Here is a 13,133-nt window from a genome sequence, read left to right on the forward strand (position 1 = left end):
TGCAGCAGGTAATCAGGAAAGCAAGTGGAATATCAGTTCTGAGGAACAGTCACCGGACCCGAAACATTAACTCTGTCTTCCACAGATACTGCCAGACCTGCTGAGCTTTTCCAGCAACATTGTTTTCGTTCCTGATTTACAGCATCCACAGTTCTTTTGGTTCTTAAAATGGAATATTGGCCCTTATTTCAAGGGGTTTGGAGTATAAGAGTGGAGAAGTCTGACTGCAACTGTCCAAGGTGCTGGTGAAACCACATCTGGAGTACTGTCACACTTTCGGGTCCCCCACATCCAAGGAAAGAATCCTTATCAGAGAGCTGTGGTGAAGTAGTCAGTCACCAAAATGATTTTTTTTTTTGGAAAATGGGAAATATCAATGGTGATCTTGTACATTGAGGTCCCTTGGTTACATTCAAGGCAGAGACAGATCAATAATTGACCAAACAGGGAAATCAAGAATTACAGGAAAAGGCAAGAAAGTGGTCACTAGAATGTCAGGTCAGCCATGATCATATTTGATGGCACAGCAGACATAAGGGGCCAACAACCTACTCCTATTTGTCTTCCTTACGGTGCTAAGTGCCAAACTAAACTTGCAACCTATTTGAAGTGTTCACGTCTTGAACATTTCAGGAACCGATGCAGCTGAATTTTTTTTGACTAAATAGACCTGAAAAAAAGTGTAGCAGAGGACTACATTCACAAAACAAATAATTTGCTCCAAAGTGACAAGTATTGCAGATGCTGTGTATTTTACAGCCAGCAAGATCCATTAACCATAATTACAACAAAAACAAACTTGCAAGTTGGAGCTACCAAAACAAATAAGGCACCTTAGCACAATATCATTGCCTTGAAACTTATTTCTCAGCTCATAAACGGCGGTGCGTTATTAGAGGCCAAAATAGATAAACATAATACAGGTTATTTTCAAACTCTTAGTCTGTGGCAAATCCTTGCAAGATCCGAGAACGTCAATGCCCTTTATTAACACTTGTGTTGATTGTCAACGATCAGTAACTGCCAACCAGATCAGCACACGGTAACCGAAATAACATACTTAATCGATTCGACTCAGAACCACGTTACACAGCCGAGTTTAAAAACGTTAACAGCCTCACACGTGGGTGAGAGAAACATAAGGCAGGCTTCAGCTCGGTAGGGGGCAGCCTTTGGTTTGCGTTCAGGGCCCGTTATGATGGGTTAAGACATAACCCTGCAGGTCCACGTGACCTCCATCCGACACAAACAACCCGTTCCCCCACAACGCCAGTTTTTTCATTACAGACTAAAGAGAGAACGAAACGCGCAATATTGTTTCATGTCGCTATTAGTGTTTCTCCTGCAGTGACCTGGAGAGCCAGGCCCGGGTTCCCCCCCACACGCCAGGGGATACAGTAAGCCTTACAGCCGGGCCCCAGGTTCTATTATGTAAACCTTCTCCCCTACCCCACCCCCAAAACCAAACCCAAAACCTTACTCACAGCTGATGCTACAACAGCCGCTCCGCCCTCTGACCTCTGACCTCAAACCATCTGCCACCATCCCTTTGCGTCATAATAGAACTGCCGGGAAGCAGCCAATCCCTCCGGTCCATATTTACGAAGGGAGCGCGAATGATATGGCCCTGGCGTCATCACGTCCTTCACCCCGCCCAATAGAGGCTGAATGTTTGCGTCACAAAGGTGGGTGGGGATGTTGCAATGTAACTTTCAGTGGGTGCTAGAAACCTCATACTCAAAGAGAAGCGGAGGAAGGGTCTCGACCCGAAATGTCAACTTTCCTGCTCCTCTGATGCTGTTTGGCCTGCTGTGTTCATCCACCTTCACACCGTGTTAACTCGTGGAGAATCAGCGGGAAGACAAACACTAACCCTATCGCTGGAAGACAGTCCACGATTGTTGCTGCCAAATCCTAGTTAAACTTCCAGAACATTATACCTTCTCTGCTGATATGATGCCGTCTTCAATCGACCTTTGACTTGTCATTTTCAAACTTGTTTTCAATAAAGTGTTTTTTCTTTTCCTAAGGAAGAGCAATGTATTTCAATATTACTTTGCAGTTTCGTGGGTCAAACTCCACTGTCAGTACGATACAGCCCAAATGCTGTTGTACATGTTAGATCACGTTACAAATAACACGAAGAGTGTGCTCTGGTTTAAACATGCTTGGACTTATTAATGATTTAAATTGCTATAATATCATAGACACACAGTCTGCGTGTTGCTATTGTACATTACACACTAACCCCATTTCACAGAGAGAGTGATTGAAGGTGAAATAGGTAGTTTTATACTTGAACGTTGTACGTCATGATGTCACATCGCTGTCAGCAAGGCTCTTCTAGACTGGTATCTGTACAACAGCAACAACCCCACCTTTTCCTATCAAAGAATTGGAACCCTTGTCCGAAAACGTACATGACTGCATATAGATACAGCATCTGTACATATTTGGATAATGCTCTGCTAGACGTATGACACAATCAGATCCAGTCCTTACACAATTATCATGACTTGGCTATGTAGCTCCATTCTGCAATGTATGTCATGTGTGTCATTGCTATGAGTATCTAAGTCATCATCTTGTGTGATTGATGGTTAATACCATGCTGCTCAGATGTTTGCCTCTTTATTTATAGAATTTGACGATTGGTAATTACAGCATTACATGACGTCGGCTAGACACAATAATGTATTGTCCTAGATAACAAGGTGTAGAGCTGGATGAACAGAGCAGCCCAAGCAGCATCAGAGAAGCAGGGAAGTTGACGTTTTGGGTCTAGACCCTTCAGAAAAGGGTCAGAAATAACATTCACTGCATTCAGAAATGTAGTCTCTTTCCACTAACCCATGTCTTTGTATGATTATAGAGTCGATAGCCAGAGACTATTTCCCAGGGCAGAAATGGCTAGCACGAGGGGTCATAGTTTTAAGCTGGTTGGTGGAAAGTATAGAGGGGATGTCAGAGGCAGGTTCTTTACGCAGAGAGTTGTGAGAGCATGGAATGCGTTGCCAGCAGCAGTTGTGGAAGCAAGGTCATTGGGGTCATTTAAGAGACTGCTGGACATGCATATGGTCACAGAAATTTGAGGGTGCATCCATGAGGATCAATGGTCGGCACAACATTGTGGGCTGAAGGGCCTGTTCTGTGCTGTACTGTTCTATGTTCTATGTTCTATGTTCTATGTAAACCTTGAATTTTTACACTTTGTCCAAGTTCGAATGGGATAACTGCCTGATTGCTTTTTATTCATGTTTTGTACCTTTTCCTCCTTTCTTTCGTCATACACATGTAGTTAGATGCTGAAAGTGTGGGTAGGAAGAACTGAGTGGCTCTGCCTTCCAAGTATGAGAGCTTCCATTGAGAGTAAACTCATTAGAGAAGTAGTAAGTAGATTTAGCGTAGCTATCTAAAAATCTTGGCAATCCTCTTTACAATGGACTGTCATGGGTTTTACAATACAAACAGTGCATTCAGCCAGGCTGTTCATCTGAGGGCGAAAAAGAGAAGAGGTAATATTTTTAAATACACATTTTCTACACATTTTGGAAGGTTACATTAGTGCACTGTGAACTTTAGTCAAACACAATTTGTAGAGCCACATCAAACTGTGAATATGGCATTTAATGTGGCAACAACCATTGCACTAATAGTACCTTTGATTTGTTACAAAAAGCAGAAATTGGTGAATGTCAGTCACCAAAATATATATATTTTTTGAAAATGGAAAATATCAATGGTGATCGTGCACTTTGGCATGGAAGGAATCTCAAGAGGAAGGAGTGATGCTGCCAACTGTTGACGTTGATGTAGTTGATATGTTTCCCACAATTTGATTAGTTGGTTGATGTCCTTATGAAATATATCATCTTAATATATGAATTCATGCGCCAACTTCTGGTGTTTTTTTCTGAGATCATGTGACCTAAACGTATGTGGGCCAGTTTATATTGACATAGATTTTTGCAGAATTACCACTTGTTTACTTTTGAGAATACATTTGTTAAGAATCCTACTTTATCTTTGAATCACCAGAATGATCATGCTAGTTTGTGGACCTGTTAGATGCACTCATGCCACCTAGTGATGATAATGATCATTTGATGTAGCTTGCTGAATTAGATCTTCTTGGCTTTGACCAAAATGAAGGTGGTCCAGGTTGCAGTCTGAAATATTTGCTATGCAAAGCCATGCAATTTGGTGCTAAAACTGATGGATTTGTTATCTCAATGATCACAATAATACTTAGATCTCTGTAGGCTGAGAAAACCAATAACAAAGAGTCCTGCTGTATTAACAATGTAGAATTTTCAGAGTTTGGTCCAATGGAGCTGTATTGACATTTAAATTGAATTATTCCAGTGCAGGGGATGTCAGACCCATTGTAAGCAGTTAGCTTATTAAATACAGACTGTGCTATAATGTCCCAATCATTGTGCAACCAACAACAATGTTCTAATATAAAATAGAAGGAATGAAATGCAAAAGGGGAAGGAGAAGAAAAGGTGATATCATTCCTGTCAGGTGATATTTATTCAATGTGTTATTCCTAGGATTTGAACATCTCGGAGCTTTAGTCATGGCAGCAACAAAGTAGGATGCAGTGGCCCCTTTTAGCCAGAGATGTGGCATTACAAGACTTTCAGTTGGGACCATGGGAGCTATTAAAATTTTCTGGGCTATCCGGGAAGTGGATTGGTGTGCATGAATTTTCCAGGCAGGCAAGGGCAGTGAAAGTTCAGGCTGAACATTTGTGCCACTTTGGCATACATGTTTCATGCCATCATGATGTTATTGCACAGGAATGGTACTTGTGAGCACAATCAATTAAATGGGAATCAATTAATGGAATCCTAATGTTTTAAAATCTCCAGATTACTTTCAATACCTGTCAGACAATCCAGAATTGTTGGCAGCATAACAGGAGGATCATCTAAAGAGGGTGAAACAAGATTAAAGTTTCAAGTTGATGACTGTTCATCAGGACTAGTTCTCAAGATTCACAGATGGAAATGTGCAACGGTCATTGACCTGATACATATGTTCTATTTTTCTCATCTTGGATGGTGTCAGACATGCTGAATGTTTCCAGTGTTTTGCTGTTATTGAGTGATGATAATATGTTCCCCCTGCTTGTTAGTCTGACTGCTAAGCATTACATGTCAAAACTGGACTCATAGAATCAGACAGCACAGAAACAGACCCTTCAGTTCAACTCATCCAGGTCAATGAGGTTTCCCAAATTAAACTAGTCCCATTTTCCTGCATTTGGCACATATAGCCCGAAACATTTCCTATTCGTCTACCTGTCCAAATATCATTTGAATGTTGTAACCGTACCTGCATCTACCACTTAATGGATGGATTTTACCAAAACCTGGTACACCAGTCAGATATTGCTCAGGGAAGAACTACTTACTTATTGTTGTGAAGATACCAATCAGGACTCTGCAATTTTTAAAAAATAAATTGATCTGTTAACATTATGGTAGGGAAAATTAATTTTTTTTGGAACGATGATTGTCTCGGCTACTCATGAAATTTGTTGCAGCTGTCAAACTATGAACAGAGTTTTCAGAACAGGTTGCTAAGTGTAGATTGGCTTGAAGCCTCCTGAAAAAGAAGGTAGCTCTTAATAAAGGATTTTTTGAATTTTTTAACAATAAAAGCAAAAATATCAACAAAAGGCTACACAATTGCATTACTGTTAAAATAGAAACTGAAATTGCTGGAAAAACTCAGCAGTTCTGGCAGCATCTGTGGATAAGAAAGCAGAGCAAATCTATTATGATAGTTTGACAGTATCCAAAACACAAACATAAAATAGAAATTGCTGGAGACACTCTTCAGGACACGGAAGAAGAATTGCTAGACTCAAAACATTAAGTGTTGTCTCTTCACAGATGCTGCCAGGCTTGCTGAGTTTCTCCAGCAACTTTCTGTTTTTGTTTCAGATTTCTAGAACCTATAAATGTATTAGTGTATTTAGTGTAATAATGCTGAGATCACAGTGTGGTGAAGCTATGCATTCCACTGAACTCTTCTCTTACTGTTAGTACAAATTGTTAAGTGTTTCTCTCCCTCAGGCTTTTATTTCCTCCTGTGTACAATTCACAACCCCTACCATACTGAAGCAGTCTGTATCCATACAAATCTAGACCTGTATAATATTCAGACCTATGCTGATACGTAACAAGTAACATTCCCAATATACAACTGCCTAGCAATGACAATATCCAACCAGGAAAAGTGATCTGTCTTTTCCCCACCTTGGCATTCAATGGCATTACCACCCAAAGTCAATTAAGCAGCCTCTTGTCATTGTCAAGGAGCATGGGGGAGACCAGTTCCAACTTGGCAGAGGGTAAGATCCAGAGCTTACTCTCTCCACTGCTTCTGCTCCATCTTCTTGTCATCTGCTGACCCAGAAATACTGACACTGTGGCCCCCAAACTTGATGAGTAGGCATCCGGTCATCCCTGAGAGGATACAACAATAGTCTTTGGCAAATGCCAAAACAAAACACTTCCAAAAATGCTCTGAGTACTTTCAGGCACCTTGTGATTGAAAAGTTTAAGCATGTTATGTGCAAGCCACCAGGATGCCTGACCCTTTAAATAATGTTACTGCAGGGCCCAGCATGCTACTTTAAACATCTTTTTGACACAAATAGACAATGTAGAAATTACAAAGACCTCCATCATCCAAATTTGAAATTCTCGGCATCATATTGGCCAATGGCCTGTATGTTGAAAGGATAGTGCCATTTGAACATATTTTTGGAGAATAAGTGTTAACCATTGCAACAGCCTGACTCCAGAAAGCTCAGGGCCTTTTTGCCATAACTAGGTATACACACATATGAATTTTGCTTTTGTTTCCAAGGCCTATTTGGGATCCATATCAAATCTCAACTTGTAAGTGCTCTGATAAGGCTTTTTAAAAGTGCAATGGACAGAATTTCTGTGTAATCCTGATTGTTTCATTTCACAGCCAGTTTGGCATATGTTATACTTTAACTTGTGTTCACCTTGCATGAAGTACAAATGGGCAACAAAAGAAATATTAATATCAGTTAACGGAGTAATGGCTTGAACTTTCATTTAAAACACAATACAACATTTCTTAAGAAAGCAATATTAAAATCAGTCATGTTTCTTCTCAGACTATGGCATCACTGGTTGATTTTCCATTTCTAGTTGCCCAAAAAACAGCAATGGGCATTTTATTTGAACCATCACATTTCTTATTCTGAGCTTTCCTTATATAACAGTGGCGTTAGGTCTTTTATGCTAACTTAGTTATGGAACTTGGGGGTAAGGATGTTCCATGCTTTTGTTAGCTGTACTTTTCTTTTAAGGTGTAATAGTCTACATTGCTCCATATCTCTAAATACTTTCGCTATTCAAATGTGTAGCTATTGCTGCTTTAATGATCACATTTAATTCTATATCTGTAACTTCATGGACAGCCAATCCCAAACTACATAACTTGTTTGACAACATTTTTATTGATTTTTTTTGTGACTGTATGTTATTGTTAATCTCAGGATTGCCTGTTCTTACTTTAAAAGGGATTTGCTCCATTTCTGAAATGTAAACTCACTTCATTATTCTCAACAACTCAGTTAGAACAGCCACTAGCTAAGGATTACAACCCTTAGTGACCGACGTTCTTGACACAGTTCATGTTATCACCCTTGTTAATGGTTCTTGGACTTTCTCAAAGGCTAGTAAAATATACCTAAAATATATCACAAAAAAAAGACATGATTATATTTAACATTAAGACGTGTTTGAAAGGTTTTTTTTCTGATATTGAGTCTCTATTAGAGACCTTTGCATTATCAAGGATTGGATTTTATCTGCTGTCAAGGGATAAGCTGAAATACATGAGGGCTTGCAAAATTACAAAAGAATGTGAGATCATGGCTAGGATCTGGAGGGTCATCAATTTCAGACTGCCATGTCATTTCACCAGTGGCAGGAGAAGCTGGAACAGAATCCTCCTGCCTTGAAACGAACTGTGCCAGCATTGGCATTTTGCTAGCATCAAGTGAGCCCTCTGCCACTTGGGAAGACACCGTGTGCGTTCTGGCACCTGATTTGAGTTATAAAGCAGGGCTCTAATAGGAACTGGCAAGATAATGTATGGCTTAGAAAGGGTGGATGCTGGGAAGTTGCTTCTGTGAGGCGAGGAGACCAGGACCCATGGGCACAGCCTTAGAATTAGAGGGGGTATATTTAAAACGGAAATGAGGGGACATTTCTTCAGCCAGAGAGTGGTGGGCCTGTGGAATTCATTGCCACAGAGCGCAGTAGAGGCGGGGACGTTAAATGTCTTCAAGCCAGAGGTTGATAAATTCTTGATCTCACAAGGAAGTAAGGGCTAGGGGAGAGTGCAGGGAAGTGGAGTTGAAATGCCCATCAGCCATCATTAAACGGCGGAGTGTACTTGATGGGCCGAGTCGCCTTACTTCCACTCCTATGTCTTATGGTCTTATGGGTAGGCTGGGGCTTCTTTCACTGGAGCATAGGAGGTTGAGAGGTGACCTTACAGAGGTTTATAAAACCATGAGGTTTATTGGTCGGTTAATGGTAACTGTCTTTTCCCAAGGAAAGGGATTTCAAGACTAAGGGACATATTTTTAAGGTGGGCAGACAGAGATTTAGAAAAGACATTGGGGGCAATTTTTTTACAGAGGGTGTTTCGTGTGTGTAATGAACTTCCCGAAGAAGTGGTGGATGTGGGCAGTTACAATGTTTAAAAGACACTTAGATAAGTGCATGAATGGGAAAGGTCTGGAGGGATACGAGTGAGGCACAGGCAGGTGGGATTAGTTTTAGTTTGAGGATTGTGTTTGGCATAGACTCGTTGGGCCGAAGGGTCTGTGTCTATGTTCTATGACTTGATGCCACTTGCAGCTTGTACGTGACTTAATTTGGATTATCATTTTAACAGTTGCTCTTGAGTTATAATATGATGCATCCCTTTTATTCAGTTAACATAAATGAAGACTTCAGCAAGTGTGCTAAAGCTACATTTTTATTGAGACAGTGGTACGGTTTATTATTCTTTACAAGCATGGAACAATTAGTCACTAATGATGAGCAGGTCCCCAAAGATGTCAACTACTTATTATATGTTCATCGAAGAATACAGGGATGTGGCTCAATCAGAAAGTGTTTAGGTGCGAGATCTACCCCAGCGTCGTATAATAGTGCTCCGGTACCGGGAGAGATGGGAAGACAAAGGAATATGAAGCATATTTCCTGGGGTCAATTGGTTCATTTGATCGTTGAGACAGAATCTGTCCTCTCCATGACACAGCCGTTCACGTTTCTGCCAGAATAAGCTCTCTTCCCCTTCATCAGGCGGTATTTCGCTCAGTTTTTGGTGCTAAAATGGGAATGTTAAGTCATGATCAATAAACTGACTAAATTTGATCCTAATTCAAGAAGATTAACTTCCAAATGCTTTCAAATAAATGTTCATTATTTATGAACTGATATAACAAAGACATTTCACATTCATTAACTTGAGCCTGAAGTCATTGGCTTTGAGCTATGGTTTGTTTGGTCGCACTCTCACTTCCCACTTGGGGTCTAGGTTGATAATCTGCTGCAGTACTCATGGACTGTCACAGTGACAGAGAAACCACTTATTGGATTAACATGTTTATCTGGATGTCCATTTGTCCTTTCAGGTGGATGTAGATCCATTTCCACTATTTTGAAAAGAAAAGAGCAAGTGTCCTGTACAATATTTATGCCTCAATCAATACCATAAAAAAGATCAGATTATCTGGAGATTGCCATATGCTTCTAAGAGTTTGCTACGTAAAAATTGTCACATTTTCTACATTGCAACAGTGACAAATGTCAAAATTGCTTTATCGACTGTAAAGCACTACGGGATATCTTGTGGTTGTAAAAGGTACATATAGCTGAAAATATTTAACTTGATAGGATTACATTTTCCTCACTAATCCTGGGAATAATCTAATAGTAACACTGTTCATTCCATTTAGTAACAAAATACGCTAGCAACAGAAAGCCTGGTATTTATTCAGCACCTTATCATTTTGCTGATGAATATTTCAAAGTGTTATGAAGAAGAGTCATACTGGACTCAAAACAGTACAGACCCTTCGGCCCATGATGTTGTGCCGACCCGTCATACCGATCTCAAGCCCATCTAACCTACACTATTCCATGTACATCCATATGCTTGTCCAATGATGACTTAAATGTATCTAAGGTTGGCGAATCTACGACCGTTGCAGGCAAAGCGCTCCATTCCCTTACTACTCTCTGAGTAAAGAAACTACCTCTGACATCTGTCCTATATCTTTCACCCCTCAATTTAAAGCTATGCCCCCTCGTGCTCGCCGTCACCATCCTCGGAAAAAGGCTCTCCTTATCCACCCTAACTAACCCTCTGATTATTTTATATGTTTCAATTAAGTCACCAATCAACCTTCTTCTCTCTCATGAAAACAGCCTCAAGTCCCTAAGCCTTTCCTCCTAAGACCTTCCCTCTATACCAGGCAACATCCTAGTAAATGGTTGATTTGATTTTAATCTGATCTTTACAACCATGCATACCCCAATAATCTTTCAACCTCTTGGTAGACAAATGTAACCTATGTACAATTCCATGTTGCAGTGGCCGTGACGGTGGCCGTTGCTACTCTGGGCCCTGTTGCAAGCCAAAGAGTACCCAGAAGGTGAGCTGTTTGCCCCTTGTGTCCAACAGAGGCCACCAAGGTTCACATGACATGTGGCAGTGGACCCTTCCACCATCATGGCAACTGCAACATGGAGTTTTACAAGGATTACGTCTGATTGCTGAGAGGATGAAAGATTATTGGGGATATGCAGGAACATAGGGTTGAGGTTAAAATTAGATCAGCCATGATCTTTTTGAAGAGTGCAGCAGGCTCAAAGGGCCAAGTGGCCTACTCTTGTTCCTTGTTTGTGTGTTCTGAGCCTGAAAATAGTCTCAACCATCAGTTTGCATGAGGCAGGTAAAATACCAGTATAGTCATAAAGAAACCATTAACTGGTGACCTAACTGGGCTATGGGCAGGTGGTCATCATTTGCCCCTGCTGGAAGCTGGCATGAAACCCATCACCTACCACCTTCCCACGACACACATTATCAACATTCACTCCTTCAAGTGTATCACCAAAGAACTGGTAAAACCCAGCCCTAAATTTCTAAGCTTTCTTCGTAACTCAGACTCTCAATTTTAGGATCAATCCTGTATCTTTATACTGCACCCTCTTCTTTTATTGCTACTTAAGTAATAATTTCTGCAAGATGCCACACCAATGCAAGTAGCTATTGTTATTGAGTAACTTCAGCCAGTGTTCTTTTGTATGAGCCTCATTTTGTCCTGTGCTCACTTCTTTGGCACCTATCTTTATTTCCTTTAGTCCATCATTTCAGCCCTTGTTCAGTTCTCTCTTTAATATAATGTATTTTTTTATTCATTTCCTGGATGTGGACATTGCTGGCTGACAGGCATTTATTGTCTGTCTCTTGAAGAGAATTTGTAGTGATTGGCACAACTGAATGCCTTGCTAGGTTATTGAGAGTCATTGTGTGAGTCTGGAGTCACATCTTGGCCAGATCAGGTAAGGTTGGAGATTTTCCTTCCCTGAAGGACGTTAGTGAACCAGATGGGTTTTTCAAACAATCACCAATGGTTTCATAGTCATCAGTATTCCAGCTATTTGTTATTGAATTCTAATTCCACCACTTACTTAGTGGGATTCGAGGCTGGGTCCCCAGAGCACTGGCTGAGTTTCTGGATTAATAGTCTAACGATAGTATCACTATGCCATTGCCTCCCCATCAGCTAACTATGTATCAACAATATTCAACAAAATTGCACTAATTGGCACTAAATTTATTTTTCTTTTTCGAAGAGACCAAAGAAATACCTTTGTACAATATGTAAATATACCAAAAGACTCCCAGTTTACATAACCCACACAATCAAGGATTCTTATAAATATGAAAACACTAATTCTGATCGAGATGGATTTGAACCTCCCACAGCAGGGATTTTAAGGTTGCAAATTAAAGATATTCATGCTGCAGTATTATATTAAATTAACCTCCCCATAGAAAATGTAGGTCTTCAAACATAAAAATTGTTAGGAATGAATTAATAATACCTTTAAAATGAGCCTCCTGTTTTTCATGTCCTGTTTCCATGGCATTACATAGCGCAGTGGAATACAAGGATGAAGATCTGAAAAAATTGGGATATGACCTATAGTACAACTAGAAAACATAAATTATAAAAGAATATTTTCAGTTCCAATTTTCTTTGCATACTTTGTTTAAAAAGTAATATTTAAGGAAACCAATATTACAATTCCATATTATTGTGACAATATGTGATAACTTTTTTATTCTTATTTTCTGATCATGAACTCTGTCACCCAATAATTAATCAATAATTACATTACAAACTTGTAGTGATTAAGTTAAATTCTGTTTTCTTATGTGTCAATCATTTCTGAAGTAATTTTCCTTAATCCCACCTGTTCTTCTGTGGAAACTGTAATCTTGAATCAAAGATCTATTTGGAAGGATATATTAAGTTTCAACATGTCTATCAGCATTTCCCAAATGACTGGAGATGTTGCCTAGAAAAATAACTCATAATGGTGGAACCTCTTGCCATAAATGTCATCGTATAGACTAAATAAATGTTATGGATAGTCAGGAGCAGTGCAAACATATAATCTCATTTTGCGGTAGGTTCTGGTGCACTTAAATAAATAATTATGGAAGAAAAAGTTAAACTATTAAATACTTAATCTAACATGCGAGTGAATATTCAACTGACACCCACTTCCCCGAACTTAGCTCACACATTCCCAACTAAACCTTTCCCAGACCCCAAACTCCCTCTAGGCCCCGATTCAGCCACCACTCTCCTCCTGGAACCCAACAGCCTCCACTCTGGACTCAATGCTGTTCCTTTCTTTGTGGGACCTAACACCCCTCATTCTAAGCCCAGGATCCAATCCCCCTTCCCGACACTGGACTGGCTCCACTTTCCCCATTGCCAGACATGACTTCAATACCCCTCCCCGAACTTCTCTCAC

The 13,133-nt window shown here is 40.1% G+C and overlaps 2 protein-coding genes across 6 annotated transcripts in view; both read right to left on the reverse strand.

The window, feature by feature from the left end:
• The window catches only part of LOC132209490 (protein JTB-like), a 31,927-nt gene extending 29,699 nt beyond the window's left edge, over nucleotides 1–2,228 (reverse strand). For 2 of the 5 annotated variants that reach the window (XM_059644667.1, XM_059644664.1), the window contains exon 1: nucleotides 1,941–2,228. The gene's annotated coding sequence lies outside the window, so the exon portion shown is untranslated. Of the gene's footprint in view, nucleotides 1–1,060; nucleotides 1,080–1,484; nucleotides 1,616–1,940 lie in introns of those variants that run through there. The other 3 variants (XM_059644663.1, XM_059644666.1, XM_059644665.1) reach the window with 3 other exon arrangements.
• Nucleotides 2,229–9,256: 7,028 nt separating this feature from the next.
• phax (phosphorylated adaptor for RNA export) overlaps nucleotides 9,257–13,133 on the reverse strand; it is a 34,997-nt gene continuing 31,120 nt past the window's right edge. Inside the window, exons 5-6 of the mRNA XM_048527429.2 lie at nucleotides 12,192–12,300; nucleotides 9,257–9,402 (exon numbers count right to left, since the gene is read on the reverse strand). Coding sequence (XP_048383386.2) covers nucleotides 9,374–9,402; nucleotides 12,192–12,300 — 138 coding nt within the window. The 3' untranslated portion in view covers nucleotides 9,257–9,373. The remainder of the gene's footprint in view (nucleotides 9,403–12,191; nucleotides 12,301–13,133) is intronic.

The sequence above is a fragment of the Stegostoma tigrinum genome, chromosome 3, assembly GCF_030684315.1.
Source record: "Stegostoma tigrinum isolate sSteTig4 chromosome 3, sSteTig4.hap1, whole genome shotgun sequence".
NCBI classification, from domain to species: domain Eukaryota; kingdom Metazoa; phylum Chordata; class Chondrichthyes; order Orectolobiformes; family Stegostomatidae; genus Stegostoma; species Stegostoma tigrinum.